This window comes from Marmota marmota, unplaced genomic scaffold (assembly GCF_001458135.2).
Source record: "Marmota marmota marmota unplaced genomic scaffold, marMar, whole genome shotgun sequence".
NCBI classification, from domain to species: Eukaryota; Metazoa; Chordata; class Mammalia; order Rodentia; family Sciuridae; genus Marmota; species Marmota marmota.
Window position 1 is genome coordinate 53265866 of NW_026000005.1, and position 15668 is coordinate 53281533.

The following is a 15668-nucleotide window of genomic DNA, read 5'->3' on the forward strand; positions in this document are numbered from 1 at the left end:
TCCTGCCGTTGCGGGGCTTCCCCAGGACGGCCAGTGGCCATGTGACCTGGCTGCACACCTCCTGGCCCAGCGCCTGCCCAGGTCCCGAGGCTCCTCTACAGCATCGCCTTTTCTCCAGGGCTCTCGCGGACATGCAGGCCAAGGCCGCCTGGACAGCCCGGCGTCTGCACGCAGCCTGCCGCAGCCTCGACTCCAACCTGCGACTGGCAGCCAGCAGCCCGACCACCACCCTGGAGCAGCGGCTGCGGGACCAGGTCAGGGAGACGCTGCAGCTGCAGGGCCGCTGGGATGCAGAGAAGGCGGAGCTGCAGGCCAGGTGAGCCAGGAAGGACACCCACATCTCCTCCGCTTGCCAGGGTGTGGCCTTGAAGGCTGGCTCAGGGTCTGTGCTTCACTCCTGAGACCATGGGAGCCTTGAAGGCTCTGTAGCAGGAGAGGCCTGAGATCAGCAGAGGGTGGCCCTGGCCCCGCAGGGAGGCTCCACTGCAGCAGGAATCTGGACAAAACCAGGACATCCCCAGGCCCCTCACTTACCCCCAGCTCCTCCCCAGACTCTCGGAGCAGACACTGCTGGTGGACAAGCTCACACAGCAGAATGGGTCACGGGAAAGGACCGTGGACTCCCGCAGGACCGATGGCCAGAGACCGGTTCGTGGGCTGGAAATGGGAGCTGGGCTGGAGGCCAGCTGTCTGCCTGGCTAAGGGTCTCTCCCTGCAGGAGTCCCAGCGCGACAGGGACGGGGGCCGGCTGGCCATGGACACCCTGAGGGACGAGGTGGGATCCCTGCAGCGGGTGCTGGCCAGCATCACAGAGGTGCGCCCATCCTGAGCCCTGGTGGTACAGCCAGGACGACCCGTAGGGCCCCTGCTCCAAGGGACTGCGGGGAGGTCCCACTTCCTCACAGCCTGCATCTCCCCGCCCCTTCCCCTCTGCACCCTCAAGGTGGCTCTGGGGGACTCCGGGAGCCTGGAGCTGGCAGGGGGCAGCAGCACTGATGGCCAGGAGGCACGGAGCCAGCTGAGGAGCCCCCCACGTGCCACGTCGCCCCGCCAGGCTGTGTCCTCCCCACGGGCCCACTCCCCAGCCCACCTGGACCCAGCACTGCGGGCCGTGCAGACAGCCATTGAGAGACGGAGGCATCGGGAGCAGGTGGGCGGCTGTGGTCCCCGGGGCAGTGGGGGCAAAGCTGCGCCGTGTCTCCCTCAGCATGGGGAGGTCAGCTCAGGCCCACCCCTCCACTGCCCTGGTGGGCCCGGGGCCCCACAGAGCCAGGGAGGGCTCTGGTTCTAGGTTCCTTCTGGGGGAGTCGGAGCCTGGGGCCTCTCGGCTCACAGGGTGCCTGCCCGGCAGGAGCTGCGTCTGCAGCTACAGTCCTCCCGGGAGGCCACGGCCGGACTCCAGGAGCAGCTGTCCACGTGCCAGCAGGAGCTTCGGGCCTCGCAGAGGCTCCTGCAGAGCAGGACTCAGGAACACGAGGCCCTCCTGGGCAGGCTGGAGGCCCAGAGGCGTGAGGCCAGGCACTGCCAGAGGACTGCAGAGCTCTTGGGAAGGTGGCAGGAAGCGGCCTGGCCGGGGCAGCAGGGCTGGCTCTGAGAACCCACACTGCATGCAGGAGGGCCAGTCACCCCTGCCCTGTGTCCCCGTCCTACTGTACACAGGGGATCCCTTCCCCTGACTGGGCCTCCTCCCGGTGCCGACTGCCCTCTGTCCACAGGCTGAGCCCTCCAGGCACCACAGCCCCAGCCCAGCAGGCCCAGCGCGGCTCTGTCTCCCGCCTGCCTGCCGCAGGACTCCCTCTGGGAGGCCCTTCCCTGTGCCCCCAGGACCTCAGGCCCTTGGTAGCCATCCACGGAACCCCAGCTCCGGCCTCCCCTCATGCACACCCGGCTTCCACACGCCTCTGCCTGGGCTGTGATGGTGAGGGCCTGTGGTGAGCCGGCTGCAGGTCAGGAAGGCTTCCTGCAGGAGGTGACCACCCAGGAGCAGACAGATGCATTCCCATGCCCTCTCGTCCCTGCGGAGGGGGCTGGACCTGCACCCTTCACAGCAGCTCCGCTGGGTGGCCTGAGGGAGGGCTGGACACTGCAGCAGTCCCAGTGCCACTTTGCAAGGCACAGGGGGAGGTGACAGAGGGCAAGCAGAGGGCACAGCCCCACCAGGGTGTGGGGATCCAGGTGAAGCAGGGGCATGAGGCCAGGGGCAGAGGGTCCTTCCCAGCAGGGAGCTGGCTGGGTGCAGGGTGAGAGAGCTGTGGCTCAGGAGAGCGAGCCGGCCAGCAGGGCGTGGCCCAGAGGAAGGGTCACCCACAGTGCTCAGGAACAGAGGGCAGGGACATCTGCTGGGGTCAGGTGGACAGGCCTGACTGCCCCTTGGCAGGGAGGAGGGCTCGGTTCCAAGGGTCATTTGAGGATGCTGAGGGCCAGAGTGGAGGAGGAGCAGCTGATGGGGAGGACAGGGCAGACGGACTCGACGCTGGGTGCAGCAGGGCACAGGGGGTGAGACCTTGGTCCTGGGGAAGAGCCGCAGTCGGGGTGTGCTAGCCAGGGAGGTGTCCCTGCCAGCAGGGGTCTGAGCATGTGCACAACACAGACTCAGGCCCCTGTGCCTTGGGCTCCTTTCTGCCCTAAGCCTGACCCTAGCCCTGACCCTGCCTGTGCCTCCAGGAGCCCCTTCCACCTGCTGCAACCTCCATGGACCCATGTCCACCATGTCCCGCTGACCACCCTCCTGGGCACACACTGAATGTGTCCAGGTGGGTCCTGGGGCCACCCTAACCTCTTCCCGTGTACCCAGGGAAAAGGTGGCCTTGGAGATGGTGGTGGAGGAGCTGAGGGCGAGGGCGGATCTGGGAGAGGCAGAGCTGCAGAGGAGCCTCCTGCGGAGGGCGGAGCAGGACAGGCAGAGCGAGCGGGAGCTGGAGGCCAGGTGGGCAGAGAGAACCGGCTCTGTGCCCAGCTGTGTAGCCTGGGCCATCTCGTCCCTCTCTGGCCTCAGAGTCCATCCACTGGGGGCCTGTTGCCTTACCTGTTGCACCGCAGGGAGGTGAGAGGCAGAGGGCTCTTCCCTGCCCAGCCCAGCCCAGACCCCGGCCTCAGCCCGTAGTCGGCCCCTGTGGGCCAGCAGAAGTGGGTGTCCTCCCCGTGTGTGCCCACCTCCCCCGGCATGTGCCTGAGGCCACCCTGGGGAGACCCCAAAACCCCATGCTCCTCACAGGACTCTGTGCTTGGAGGGGCTGCTAGCGGTAGCCCTGCCTGTGGTCTCCTGGGCATCCCCACTGACCCTGAGGCCACCTCACGCCTTGCCCCCTGACCTCAGACAGAGGCGCCTGCAGCAGCTGGAGGAGAAGGTCTCTGGGCTCAGGAGGGAGCTGGCCGAGGCCCGGGAGGCCCTGAGTGCCGCGCAGCTGCAGCGGGACCTCGTGGAGAGCGAAAGGGAGGGCCTGCGCGGTGCCCTGGCCCGGGTACGTGCCCTGCCCCTCAGTGCCAGGTTCTCCCAGGCCTCACCCCTACCCTCTCCGTGCCCACCTGGGTCCCCTGCCCACACTGGCTCCGAGTCACCAGCCCCAGCCGCCCCACCACCGGGGACGCCTGCTTCCCAGGCTTCTCCCTGAGCCTGGTCACCCCTCCGGCTGGAGCCTTGGTAGGGGCCACTCTCTGCCAGAGACCCCCACGAGGGGCCTCCTCCACGTCCCACCCAGGCCCAGCCCCACAGCTCCGCAGGTGGGACTCATTCTCTCCCAGCACCGGGGTTCTGCCGGGGATCTTCCAGCTCCTCCCTGAAATCCCTCTGCATGGCCACTGCCCCCAGGCTGAGTCCCGCCACGCTGACCTGGAACTGCTTGTGACGCGGCTGAAGTCGGAGGGGGTGGAGCAGCGGGACTCCCTGGCCGCGATGGCGGCCCTGATGGAGGGGCTGGCCCGGGACAAGGGCTCCCTGAGCCACGCGGTGCTCCAGGTGAGCAGGGCCCAGCTCCAGGGCCTCGGCTCATTCACCCCCAGATCCTCTTCCTTCCGGACCGAGGCCCCTCCCTGAGAGGGGATGTCGGGGATGGACAGGGGCCTGAGCGAGGAAGGGCAGTGCCCAGGGCAGGCCTGGGCAGAGTCCTGGCCTCGTGGGGCCAGGGTGTGTGGGGTGGGGCTGCTGCAGACGCCTCCTTCTTGCCCTCAGCTGGAGCAGGAGCGGGACCAGCTGCGGGAGCAACGGCAGGCCCTGGAGCAGCAGCAGGAGGCTGCCCAGGAGCAGCTGGGGCAGCTGGGGCAGCAGCTGGCCTGCACCCGGGCAGAGCGCAGCGGCCTGCAGGAGGCCTGCGGGCGCCTGGAGCAGCGGCAGGAGCAGCTGGAGGGGCAGGTGACCCTGCTCGGGCGTGAGAGGGCCCAGCTCCAGGAGCAGGTGGGCCAGGTGAGGCCGGGCTGTGGACAGGTGGCGGGGCCTTGTGGACCCCGTGGCGCCAGGGAGTCAGCACCAGACTTTCCTCTTTCCTTTTTGGTACAGAGTTTGCACCCAGGGTCCTAACCCCTGAGCCACATCCCAGCCCTTTCTGTTCTTTATTTTAGAACAAGTCTCACTGATTTGCTTAGGGCCTCACTAAACTGCTGAGGCTGACTTTGAACTAGGAGTCCCCTGCCTTGGCCTCAGGTGTCACAGGTGTGCACTAGTGTGCCTGGTCCCTGACATTTTGGTGTCATCCCCCTAGCCCCAGGTCCACTATGACAGAGACCTGTGACACTTGTCTTTCTGAGTCTGGCTTCTTTCATTCAAACTGTCTCTTCCAGCCCCGGTCTGCTTTCTTCTGCTGGATCTAGTCTGCGGTGGGGCTTTTAGCTGAATTCTTCATTTGACTTATTGAGCTTCTCATTTCCAATATTTCTGTCTTGTTCTTTTTCAGAATCTCTACTTTTTATTAAATTGGTTTTTATGTCCTGAATTGCCTTCCTGAATTCATTCAGTTGTTTATTTGCGTTCTCTTTAAATTCATCGGTCATTTTTTAAATTAGTCTTTTGAACCCTTTATCTTACGTTCATGCACTTCGTGTATCTTTGGAGTCAGCCGGGGATCTTCTAGAGCCGTTAGCTTTTCAAGAAGCCGTGTTGTCTTGTTTTTTCAGAGTCTTTGTGTCTCAATGTTGAGATTTATGCATCTGCTTAATCTTCTGTGTGAGGGCTTCCTAATGCGCATGCGTCCAGGAAAGCCAGGTTGTGCACAGTGCTGAGCTCAGTTCCAAATGGAGACCAGTGCGTTTCCCCATGGTTTGGGGGTGTAATCAGTGAGTCTGACACAGCACATGCTGTGTGGGAACCTAAGTGACCCTGTGTGTCTCACAAGGTGGGAACCCTGTGAAAGTTCAGGCAGGTGCAGGCAGACAGTTGTGTATATCAGGTCACTCTCTATGGTCACTCCTCCAGACTCGTGCGGTCGGAAAGGGTGTGGGAGCCACCTCTGCTCCGGTCCCTCACGGTGTGGTGTCTGAAGCAGCTGCCTTGTCTCTTCGCTGTAGCTACGGGGGTGAATAGCCAAGATGAGGACTTCGGGCTTCCCTAGCCCTGCTTACTTGGGGCTGAGTCATCAGCAGGAGACTTTTATCTCGCCTTCTGTTGAAGACAAATCATTCGCTCAGGTTTGAGCAGGACTGAGTCACGGCTGGATTGAGACAGTTTCTTACAACTGGGCTGGGGGTGTAGGTCAGTACAAAACGCCTGCCCAGCATGCTTGAGACACTGGGCTCAATCCGCAGCCTACTGAGAAAGAAGAACATGAACGAGAGCAGCGACTGCTGGGTCCAAACAAACCAGGTATGGAAATGTAGTCGTAACAAAAACAGCCACCACCGCAGCGTCAGTGACGATAGGAAAGGGCAAAATAATACAGAATGAGCTGAAAAGTTGCTGATTAATAAAGAAAAAAAACTTTAAGTAGCCTGGGCGCAGGGGTGGCACACGCCTGTGACCACAGTGACTTGGGAGGCTGAGGCAGGAGGATCACAAGTTCAAGGCCAGCCTGGACAACATAGTGAGACTCTGCCTCAAAATATAAGTAAAATGAGTTGGAAAAGTAACTCAGTAGAATACTTGCCTAGCATCCATGAAGCCTTGATTCAATCCCCAGTAACACAGATCACACACACACACACACACACACACACACAATTTTTTTAAAAAGAAGAAAATAATACAAAAAAAAAAGGAAAAATTTAAAAGTGGGAAAACAAGAAAGTGGAAGAAAAAAGAGAAAGAAAAGATGAACTTAAAGATTTTTTAATTGGGCTGGGGCTGTGGCTCCGTGGTAGAGCGCTTGCCTAGCACATGTGAGGCCCTGGGTTCGATTCTCAGCACCACATTAAAATAAAAATATTGGGTCCACTTACACCTAAAAAAATAAATATCAAAAAAAAAAGATGTTTTAATTGTAGAGGAAAGAAAGAGATGGAAGAAGAAAATAAAATTAAATGTTCAATGTTACAAGGAGAAGAAAATAAATAAAGGAGAAAGGGCAGAAGAAGAGAGAGGAGGTGCACCGGAGCCCATCTCGGCCCTCAGGCGGGGCGGGGCGGTGGCCGACCCACGACACACCACCCCTCGGCTCCGAATGTGGCCCCACCCAGGCACTCTCCCTCCCCTGGCTGGGTTCCAGGTGGACGGTCCTGATTTGTCATGGTGTCCCCCAAAGCTCGTGTGTGAGCCAGCAGGGAGGTTCCGAGGAGAAGTGCCTGGGCTGTGAGCCTTGACCCAGTCAGTGAATCAGCCACCTGAGGGTCAGCTGAGCCGTGACTGAGGGCAGCTGGGGCGTGGCTGGAGGAGGTGGGCACTGGGGCGTGGCTGTGGGGTGTAGATTTGTCTCTGGCAAGTGGAGTCTCTCTCTCTTCCTGATCACCATGATGTGAGCCGCCTCCTCCTGCCACACATTTCACCATGAGGTTCAGCCTCGTCTCAGGCCCTGAGGAATGGAGCCGGCCTCTGAAACCGGGAGCCCTCAATGAACCTTTCTTCTCTATCGTTGTCCTGGCCCGGTCCACTAGTCACAGCAGTGAAAAAGCTGACTCAACGTAATGGCCAAGCGACTTTTGTTCATAGCTTGGCCTCCCTCACCGGGAGCTCTGAGCAGCTTGGTCTCAGATTTCTCCCATAGCCAGGCCCGTCCTCAAGGCCAGTGCCTGCTGGGTCAGGGTCGGACTTCTGCTGCTGGTTCCCAGACACCGGAAAGGGTAGGCTCCTGTTCTGAGTTAGATAAGGGGTGTCCCCAGAGCTCATGTGTGCGGTGATACAAGAACACTCAGAGACGAAGTGACTAGAGAATGAGAGTCGTGACCTGATCAGTGGATTGACCCACTCAGGGGACTAACGGTGGTGACCATAAGCAGGTGGGGTGTGGCTGGACGAGGTGGGTCCCAGGACTGTGGCTTTGGGCTTCTGTGTTGTCCCTGGTGAGTGGAGCTCTCTCCCTGCTTCCTGACAGCCGTGTCCTGAGCTGCCTTCCCCCTCCACACCCTTCCGCCATGATGCGCTGCGTCTTCCTGGGCACAGAGCAAACAAGTTGCCATCTACGAACAGAGACCTCTGAAACCAGGCGCCAAAATGAACTTCTCCTCTTCTGAAATCGTTCTTGTTGGGTCTTCTGGTCACAGCAGCCAAAAGCTGACTAAGACCACTCCCGGGGCAGCTCTGGGGACCACAGGTGTATGGATGCACTCATGCCTGGTGCTGAGGCCTTTCCTGGTTGGGTTTGGGGTGTCTTCACCTTATCCTGGTCCTCTGAGTGCCACCAGAGTGCCACCCAGGCGCTCAGCATTGAGGCCTCCCTCCCTGTTCAAAGTCTGTTTTTCCAGTCCCTGTTCGCAACTGAAATCCAGCACCTTCCACAGTCACCCCGTTGAGGAGTAGCTGCTCTCCCGTGTCGAGGTCCCGTCCCCTGAGACTCTGCTGATAACTGGGTGTTTCTAAATCTGCATCTTAGAATCTATCCAAGATCTTTCACTTTCATGGTCTGTCAACATTTGATGTTGAGTTTTTTGGCTATTCTGTTGTGAAGTCACGAGTTACCAAGCTTTCAATTTACATTGGCCCGTGAGTTACTGGTGTTTCACATGCTTGTTGAATATTCATGTCTGTTCAGGTCTTTTGCCCATTTTTAAGATTGTGTTCTCATATTTTGGTTGTGGATGTATCTAGAAATTCTTCTTATATCACAGACACGAGTACTTCATCAGAGAGATAGATGCACTGCCAATTCTTCCCCAAGTTGGTGTCTTACTTTTATGTCTTCTTTTTTTTTCTTATTTTTTTTGTAGTTGTGGATAGACAGAATGCCTTTATTTTATGTGTTGATTTTTATGTGGTGCTGAGGATCGAACCCAGCGCCTCACACATGCTAGGCAAGCGCTTTGCCACTGAGCTACAGCCCCAGCCCATGTTTTCTTAATAATAGTTTTGATGGACATAAAATTTTAACTTTGGCAAATTTTTAATTTTAAGGTTTTTTTTTTTTTTTTGCTGTGCTGGGAATTGAACTCAGGGCCCCATGCATACTAGGCAAGCACTCGACCACTGAACAAATCCCCAGTTCTTGAGTCAGTATTTTCTGAAGAGATTTTTGCCTAAGGACAAGAAGATAGCCTCCTATCTGGAGACTTTTAAAATGCAAATTCTCATGCCCCTCCCAAGACTCACTGACTCAGAAGCTCCATGAAGAGGATCCAGAAATCTGGAATTTGATTGGCCCCCTCCTGGGTGATTCTGTTGCACACTAAGTTCAAGAACCACCGTACTAAGGCCCTTATTTTTCATACTAATATCCAGCTGTTCCACCACCATTTTTTAAAGAAACTCTCCTTCATCCTTGAATGATCTTGGCAACGTGTTGAAAATAAATTGTACACGTGGGACTCGGCACATAAATCTATCTCCTCATTCTTTTACCAAAACTCCTGTCTGATCATAGAGACTCTTAACATTATGTAGTACGTGTATTCCGACTTGCTTTCTTTTTTTAATCTGTTTCTGAATTCTTTGCACAGTCATCTGTATTTTAGAATCCTCTTGTCAATTCATACCCACCCCTATAAAAAAGCCTGTTAGGACTTTGAATAGGATTTGGTTGAGTTTATAGGTCAATTTGAGGAGACTACAAATCTTAACTCCAATGAGTCTTTTATCCATGAATATAGTATACCCATGAACAAGGAGAATCATGTCTATATTTTATTTATGGCAGCCATGTTTTATAGTTTTAAGCATAGAGGCCTTTTTATTAGATTAACTTTAAGATTTGACATTGTAAATTGCATTGCTGGTTCAATTGCATTTTCCTATTGTTCACTACTAATATATAGGAATAGAATGTCATGTATTGACTTTAATCATGTGACCATGACAAATTCATTTATATACTATCATTTTATAAGTACAGATTTTTGCATTTATGTTCATGAGTACTTTATTTTCTTGTCATGTCTTTGCCAGAATTGGAATCTGACAAATTACTCATGTGGTGGACCTTTGAGTAACAACTGTACTTCCTTCTTCAATATCTTTTCTTTTTCCTTCTCTTATACAATATGACCTGTGGAACAAAGTTAAATAGAAATGGTGAGTGATTATCCTTCCACTAAACTCAGTCATGCAGCAATGATACAATAGTTTAATATTAGCTATGATGCTATTTATATGCCTTTTATAGATGCCTTTTATCAGATTGGAAATATTCCCTTTCATTCCTGTAGGCTGAGATTTTTAAAAATCAATAGGAGTTCTAAATTCTCCTAAATGCTTTCTTTGAGTCTGTTGAGATGACATCATTGCTGTCCTTATTTTGTTAATTGGATAAATTATATTCATTACTATTTTGAATTCTAAACCTACATTGCATATGTGAGATAATGCTAATGGGTCATGAGTTAATATTCATTTTATATATTTTTAGATTCAATTTATGTTTTGCTAAGAATTTTTGCTTGTACCTTCATGGAGAATATTAGTCTGTATTTTCTTTTCTTGTAATGTCTTTGTCAGAACTGGTATCTGGGGAAAAAAAAGGAATTGGAATCTGACCAATTACACACATGGTGGGCCTTTCTCCTGGTCTTCTATTATAGTGTTTTCTATCCTTTTTCTCTTCATGGTTCACTCAGAGTATTCTTTGGCCTATCTTCCTGATAATTCATTGTTTCTTCTACCTTGTCTAATCTGCCATTGAACTCACCTATTATTTATTAATGTTGGCCATGGTATCTTACAATCATACTTTTCATACTTAGTATCCAGTTCTACATCCTACAATCTGGTTTTTGAACATACTAGTCAGCTATTTTAAATTCTATGTCTGACAACTCTGATATCTGGAGAGCTGGTGGGGGTGAGGGAGTGTCTAGTCTATTTTCTGTTTTTATGTGTGTTGCTGTATTTGTCATGTGGTCCTGTCTCCTAGTATGCCTGGTCATGTTGATTAAATGCCAGATATCATGAACACAAAGTTTTATAAACAATTTGACATTATTGACAATGCCATTCTTTGAGGGCTTTATCTTTGGTTCTGAGAGGCAATGAAAGTAGGAAATGAACACTATTATCCAATCAGTGACGGAGGCACACAGGTTGTTTTGAAGGGTAGTCCAGTCCTGACTCACCACTAGTACTGGAGTCAAGCTCTTCTGTGAATAAGACTTGAAACCTGGCCTGTGCTGGATGGGAATATTCCTTTCATTCCTGTAGGCTGAGGTTTTTAAAAATCAATAGGAGTTCTAAATTCTGCTAAATGCTTTCTTTGAGTCTGTTGAGATGACGTGAGGTTAGTTCCCTGGCATGTCAGTTTCTCAGCCTGGACTTTAAATCAGCAAATGGTTTGAATAGAGAAGAGATGGCACATGGTGGGCTCATTCCTGTTTCCCTTCTCTTCAGGAGCTTGGCTCCTTTGAACCCTGCTCTCTCCTGGGACACACTTTGTCTTAACCTCTTGATTCCCTTGTGGAACCACTGGCCGGCACCACTCTTCCTCTGTTACTGCTACTGACACGTCCACACCATGTGTCCTGCCCCCTAGAAACTAGTGGCCCAATGAAGTTTGGCAGCTGGGTCCTCACTGGAAGAGCCCAGTTTAACAGCATCTCTGCTGTGGTTCGGGGAGTTGAGCGCCCCTCTATTCTAAAAGGTGCGTGTGCACTCTGAGGTTCAACACGTCCACGTCTACCCACTACCTCCACTTTCGCCTCTGGGCCAGTCTGAAGAAAGTCTCTTCTTCCAACGCCCTTCATTTCCCTCAGCAGCCCCCGCACCTACCCACTTACTCTCTTTCTCTGCTGCACTGTCCCCCTCCCCCAGGTCACATGCAGAAAAGAGGCCCTGGAGAAGCAGCTAGCACAAAGCCTGCAGGACCAGGACACCCAGATGGACACTCTGCAGCAAGCCCTGAAGGCGAAGGCTGCTCTGAGTGAGGAGCGAGTCCAGCTGCTGGCCCAGCAGGAGGCCCTGGAGAGGCAGGGGCAGCTGTCAGCTGAGGAAGCATCTGACCTCAGGTACCCGTGAGCCTGCCAGTCAGAGCGAGTCTCCAAGGCCCTGACCCTAGAGACGTGCAGGGTGGTGGGAGTGGTGGGAGGCACATGGAGGTCTGCTGTGTGTGGAGGTGGGCTTTGAGGGAGGGAAAGAGTGCCTTGGGGTGACACACAGCGTCTCTATACAAGGACACCCAGGAAGAGTCCTGGGGTCACCTTCCCCAAGACAGGTGTCAAGTAGCAGAAACCTGGCTCAGACCAATGGCAGGAAGGTGTGGAATGTCTTGCTCACAGGTCTGAGAAGTTCCGAGTGAACCTAGCTTCAGACAAGGCTGCTCCAGGCATTCCCACAGTCCTCAGGACCCTGCTCCTTCCTCCCTCAGTGCTAGGTGGGCTCACCTGGAGAGGGCAAAAGAAGGTCAGCCATCACCAGGGCCTTCCTCCGGCAGACAAAAAACCTTTCTCCCCACAAGTCCCTGAGGTGCTGCCGCCAGCCATCTGGAACCTCTGGGCATCCCTGCAGCAGCCTGGGAGCTGGAGCCACAGGGCTCAGAGTACAGGCTTGGGTCTAAAGCCCATCCTGCACCCCAGGAGGCACAAGGCTAAGAGTCGGGGGGAGCCCCAAAGACCAAAGTCAAGAGAAATGTCCAGAAGTTGAAATGGGCACTTGTGGGCAGGATCGGTGGTGCCATAGAGTGTTGCCCATGGCCTGAACTGGTTCCAAGGCCTCTGCAAAGACCCAGGGCCGGCTGGGCTTTCCCCACCACTGAGCTCTTCTTGGGAACACCTAAGTGTCTAGAAGATTTCCTCCTGGGGTCCAGAATCTGGGAGGTGTGAGAAACCTTAGTCTCAGGTCCTCAAACCTCTTCGTGGAAAAACCTCTCCTGCAAATGCCATCAGAGCAGACACCTGGGAAGGCCGCCCAGAGCCAGCGGGAGCACAGGCCCGAGGCCTGCCCTTGCTGGCTCCTTGGCCCTGGGAATGTCTGTTCCCCAAACACAACCCCGGTTAGAGCCCTCCATGGCCAGGATCTTGTCCCATGGCCCCTGCTCTCAGCCCTGACCACTGAACCCAGGGCCACTGCACACAGCAGCCCCTCAGCCCAGAAAGCCACTAGCCCAGTGGGGACTCAACCAGAGCACATCTGTCCCCCTCTCTCCGCTTCTCTGCTGGCTCTGGGCTGCATGCTGGTGAGCTTCAGATAATCCTGATGGCGGGTGCAGGCATCCTGCGGCAGCCCCTGGCTCTGAGGACCCCACAGATGCACAGGTCTGCTGTACAAAGGGGAATGGACAGGTTCCCACCTGTTCCCCAGGCCGCTGGCCCTGGCCACTCCACCCTGCGGCATGTGGGGCCTCTGCTCCTGGGGCCCAGCTACGGAGGAGGTGCTCTTGGGCCGGACTCGCAGGGGCGGACTCCCAGGCCACACCTCTGGTAGAAGCCAGGTGCAAGTCACGGAGGAGGCAGGTTGAGGCGGACGGACGGGAAGAGAGCTTTGCCTGTGTGCACCAGCTGAGGGGTTCTGGGCACTTCCGGATTGTGTGCTTTGAGCGTTTGTGTTGGTGTGTGTTGTTGGGTTGTGTTTTCACCATAAATGCACATGGCATGTGGGGGGGCGGGTTGGTCACTGATGAAATGCCAGTAACTCAGGCTTTCTCGTGTTCTGAGCATGTGCATCCATGCAATCTGTGTGCATAGGCCGAGCACACGCCATCACACTGCGTGTGAAGTTCCAGTGTGGCGGGTTGCTGGGGGTGACTCTTTGCCAGGAGAGAATAGAAACTTGTCTTCTTGCCCTTGTTGACAGCTGCACCGTGGGCAGAGTCAACATGTGACTTCTAAGACCCTCCCGTTTCCCCAGTGAGGACCCCGGGAAAGCCCCAGTGAGCACGGTCATGTGTGTGGTCAGCACGTCCGTGTTTCTGTAAAATGGGCACCTGTGGGTGGAACTGCAGCCCACGTGACGCGCGTTAGAGCCCCCGGCCTTGCCGACGCACAGTGCTGTCACTGTTGAGCTTCTGCTAATCTGATAAGTGATCAATAACACCGACTGTGGTTCAAATTCCCTGGCATTTATGAGGTCTAGCAAGTTTCATATTTTTAGCCATTTGTATTTTCTTTGTGTTTAACAGTCATTTTTTCTCATTTTTTAAATAGGACCAGCAGATTTTCGTTGATTGGTAGGAGTTCTTTGCATGTGATGGATGCTAATCCTTTATACGTTTAGTGCAGATTTCCTTCCAATCTGTTCCCCGTCTTTTAAGTTGATTTATGAACTCTTTTCTGCAGGAATACTCCCCGTCTCTCTCTTCAGAGCTGCTGGACTTTCTTTCCCTTCTGGTTTTCAGGTCTTGCTTAAGAAGAATACAAAGTACCCTTGAGGTTTTTCTACCATTTTTTTGGTTCTGAGTTGTTCTGCTGTGACTTAGTAAATGTTCTTTGTCTCTGCATTTGACTTTTTATTCCACCTGAAACAGTTTTGTTAGGGTCCAATTCATTCTTAGAAACTTGAAATGAAGGATCCCTGTTGGTCTTCTGATCTGCTGGCCTGGCCTTGGCTCAGAGCCACTCCTCATTGGCAGGAGCTCCTGGGTGATGCGCCTGATGCTTCTCTGCAGGCTGGAGAGGGACTCTCTGGAGAGCAGCCTCTTTGAAGCCCAGCAACGGGCCAAGCAGCTGCAGGTCCAGCAGGAACAGCTGGAGGGAGAGGCCCAGAGTGCCTGGCTGGAGCAGCAGGCCTTACAAGGTGCTCCAGGGTGGCTCCCCTCGCCCTCCCCCACGGAGCACACACCCATCCCCAGGTGTACTGCCCACACACCCCCGGCCCAGGGGGCACAAATGGGGCCTGGAGCTCTTGTAACTTAGGGGCCACACGGAGGAGGCCACCAGCCTGTCTGGCCTGCACTGGAGTAGCCTGAGGCTCAGAACTGGGTGTAGCCTCCGGCCCACTCCCTGTGACCGAGCCTCTGCTTGGCCACCCGGCCATGTGCTGGCCACAGGAGGAGCAGGGGCGTCTTCATGGGCTCTGCACCAGGTGGGCCTGACACACCTGTGGCTTTGCAGTGGAAATGGACAGACTGAACAGGGACTGGACGGTCCAGGAGGCAAAGCTGCAACGGGAGGTAGGGCGGCTGCAGTGGCGGGTGACGCAGCAGGAGCAGGACCTGCAGCTGGCCCTGGAGAGACAGGCGCTGGCCCACCAAGAGGACCTGGCACGGCTCCAGAGGGAGAAGGTCTGCCTCCCAGGGGACCTTGGGACTGTCCACCTCCTGGGTGTCTGTCACATGCTCCCTGGGGTGGAACCCGGGTGGCTCACCATCACGTTCAAGCAGTGGCACCAGACCGCCCAGCGAGCCCCTGGGCTGGAGCAGGTGGGTGTGCAGAGCCGGCTCCCTCTGCAGAAGGGGCTGGGCCCACCGGTCAGCCGGGAGCTGGAGGAAGCCTTGTTCCACCTGAGCCGTCCGCGGGCCCAGAGGCTGTGTTTGGCAGGACTTTATGCCTGTGTCCATCAGTGGCACTGGGTAGGGGTTCAGGTGAGGCGCAGGAACTGTTGGAAGAATGTGTGACAGTGGCGCTGAGACCTGAAGAGTCTTCCCAGCTCCTGTGGGGTCTTGGAGACAAGGGGAGGGCAGCTGGCCAGGTTGTCCAGCCCTGGTATGCAGGGCCTTGGGCCTCACACAGCACCACAGTGCCTGCTGGTCTCCTGGCCTGACCTGGCCACCTGTCCTTTGTCTCCATAGGAGGCCCTCGTTCTCTCCCTGGCAGAGGAGAAGAAGTTGGCTGTTCACAGGCTGCAGCAGGAGAGGGAGCTACTGGCAACGAGTGCGGCCACCAGGGAGACCCTGGAGCAGGAAGTGCAGACCCTGGAGCAGGAAGTGCAGACCCTGGAGCAGGAGCAGCAGGAGAGCCTCCGCCAGATGCAGAAGGTAACGGGGGCACAGGAGGCAAGGGCCCACCGCCCCATATTCCCCTCTCCAGCCCAGCACAAGGCTGTATTGGGGCCACTGCCACCAGGCATGTGCAGTGTTTCCAGGTTACCCCTGGAGCAGCTTCAGTACTCCACAGCACCCTCCTACCCAGCCATCCATCATCCGCCCATCCACCCATCCATCCATCCACCCATCAACACATCCATCCACCCATCCACCCACCCACCTACCCATCAACACATCATCCACCCACCCACCCAC

At 55.3% G+C, this 15668-nt stretch overlaps 1 protein-coding gene and 1 long non-coding RNA gene across 30 annotated transcripts in view; one reads left to right on the forward strand and one right to left on the reverse strand.

Annotated features, from left to right (window-relative positions):
- The window catches only part of Crocc2 (ciliary rootlet coiled-coil, rootletin family member 2), a 59615-nt gene that overhangs the window by 17209 nt on the left and 26738 nt on the right, over positions 1-15668 (forward strand). For all 19 annotated transcript variants that reach the window (XR_007349606.1, XR_007349605.1, XR_007349607.1 and 16 more), the window contains 13 exons: positions 119-316; positions 552-648; positions 719-814; positions 944-1150; positions 1352-1551; positions 2795-2926; positions 3317-3461; positions 3809-3955; positions 4169-4399; positions 11309-11502; positions 14097-14224; positions 14542-14711; positions 15219-15404. Coding sequence is in view for 15 of the 19 variants with exons in the window: in XM_048808931.1 (XP_048664888.1) it covers positions 119-316; positions 552-648; positions 719-814; positions 944-1150; positions 1352-1551; positions 2795-2926; positions 3317-3461; positions 3809-3955; positions 4169-4399; positions 11309-11502; positions 14097-14224; positions 14542-14711; positions 15219-15404 (2131 nt within the window). In the remaining 4 variants the exon portion in view is untranslated. The remainder of the gene's footprint in view (positions 1-118; positions 317-551; positions 649-718; positions 815-943; positions 1151-1351; positions 1552-2794; positions 2927-3316; positions 3462-3808; positions 3956-4168; positions 4400-11308; positions 11503-14096; positions 14225-14541; positions 14712-15218; positions 15405-15668) is intronic.
- The window catches only part of LOC125618326, a 13570-nt gene continuing 6981 nt past the window's right edge, over positions 9080-15668 (reverse strand). For 9 of the 11 annotated variants that reach the window (XR_007349618.1, XR_007349614.1, XR_007349613.1 and 6 more), the window contains 2 exons: positions 14795-15341; positions 14053-14175 (listed from right to left, as the gene is read on the reverse strand). This is a non-coding gene — a long non-coding RNA (uncharacterized LOC125618326). Of the gene's footprint in view, positions 14176-14527; positions 14644-14794; positions 15342-15668 lie in introns of those variants that run through there. The other 2 variants (XR_007349616.1, XR_007349615.1) reach the window with 2 other exon arrangements.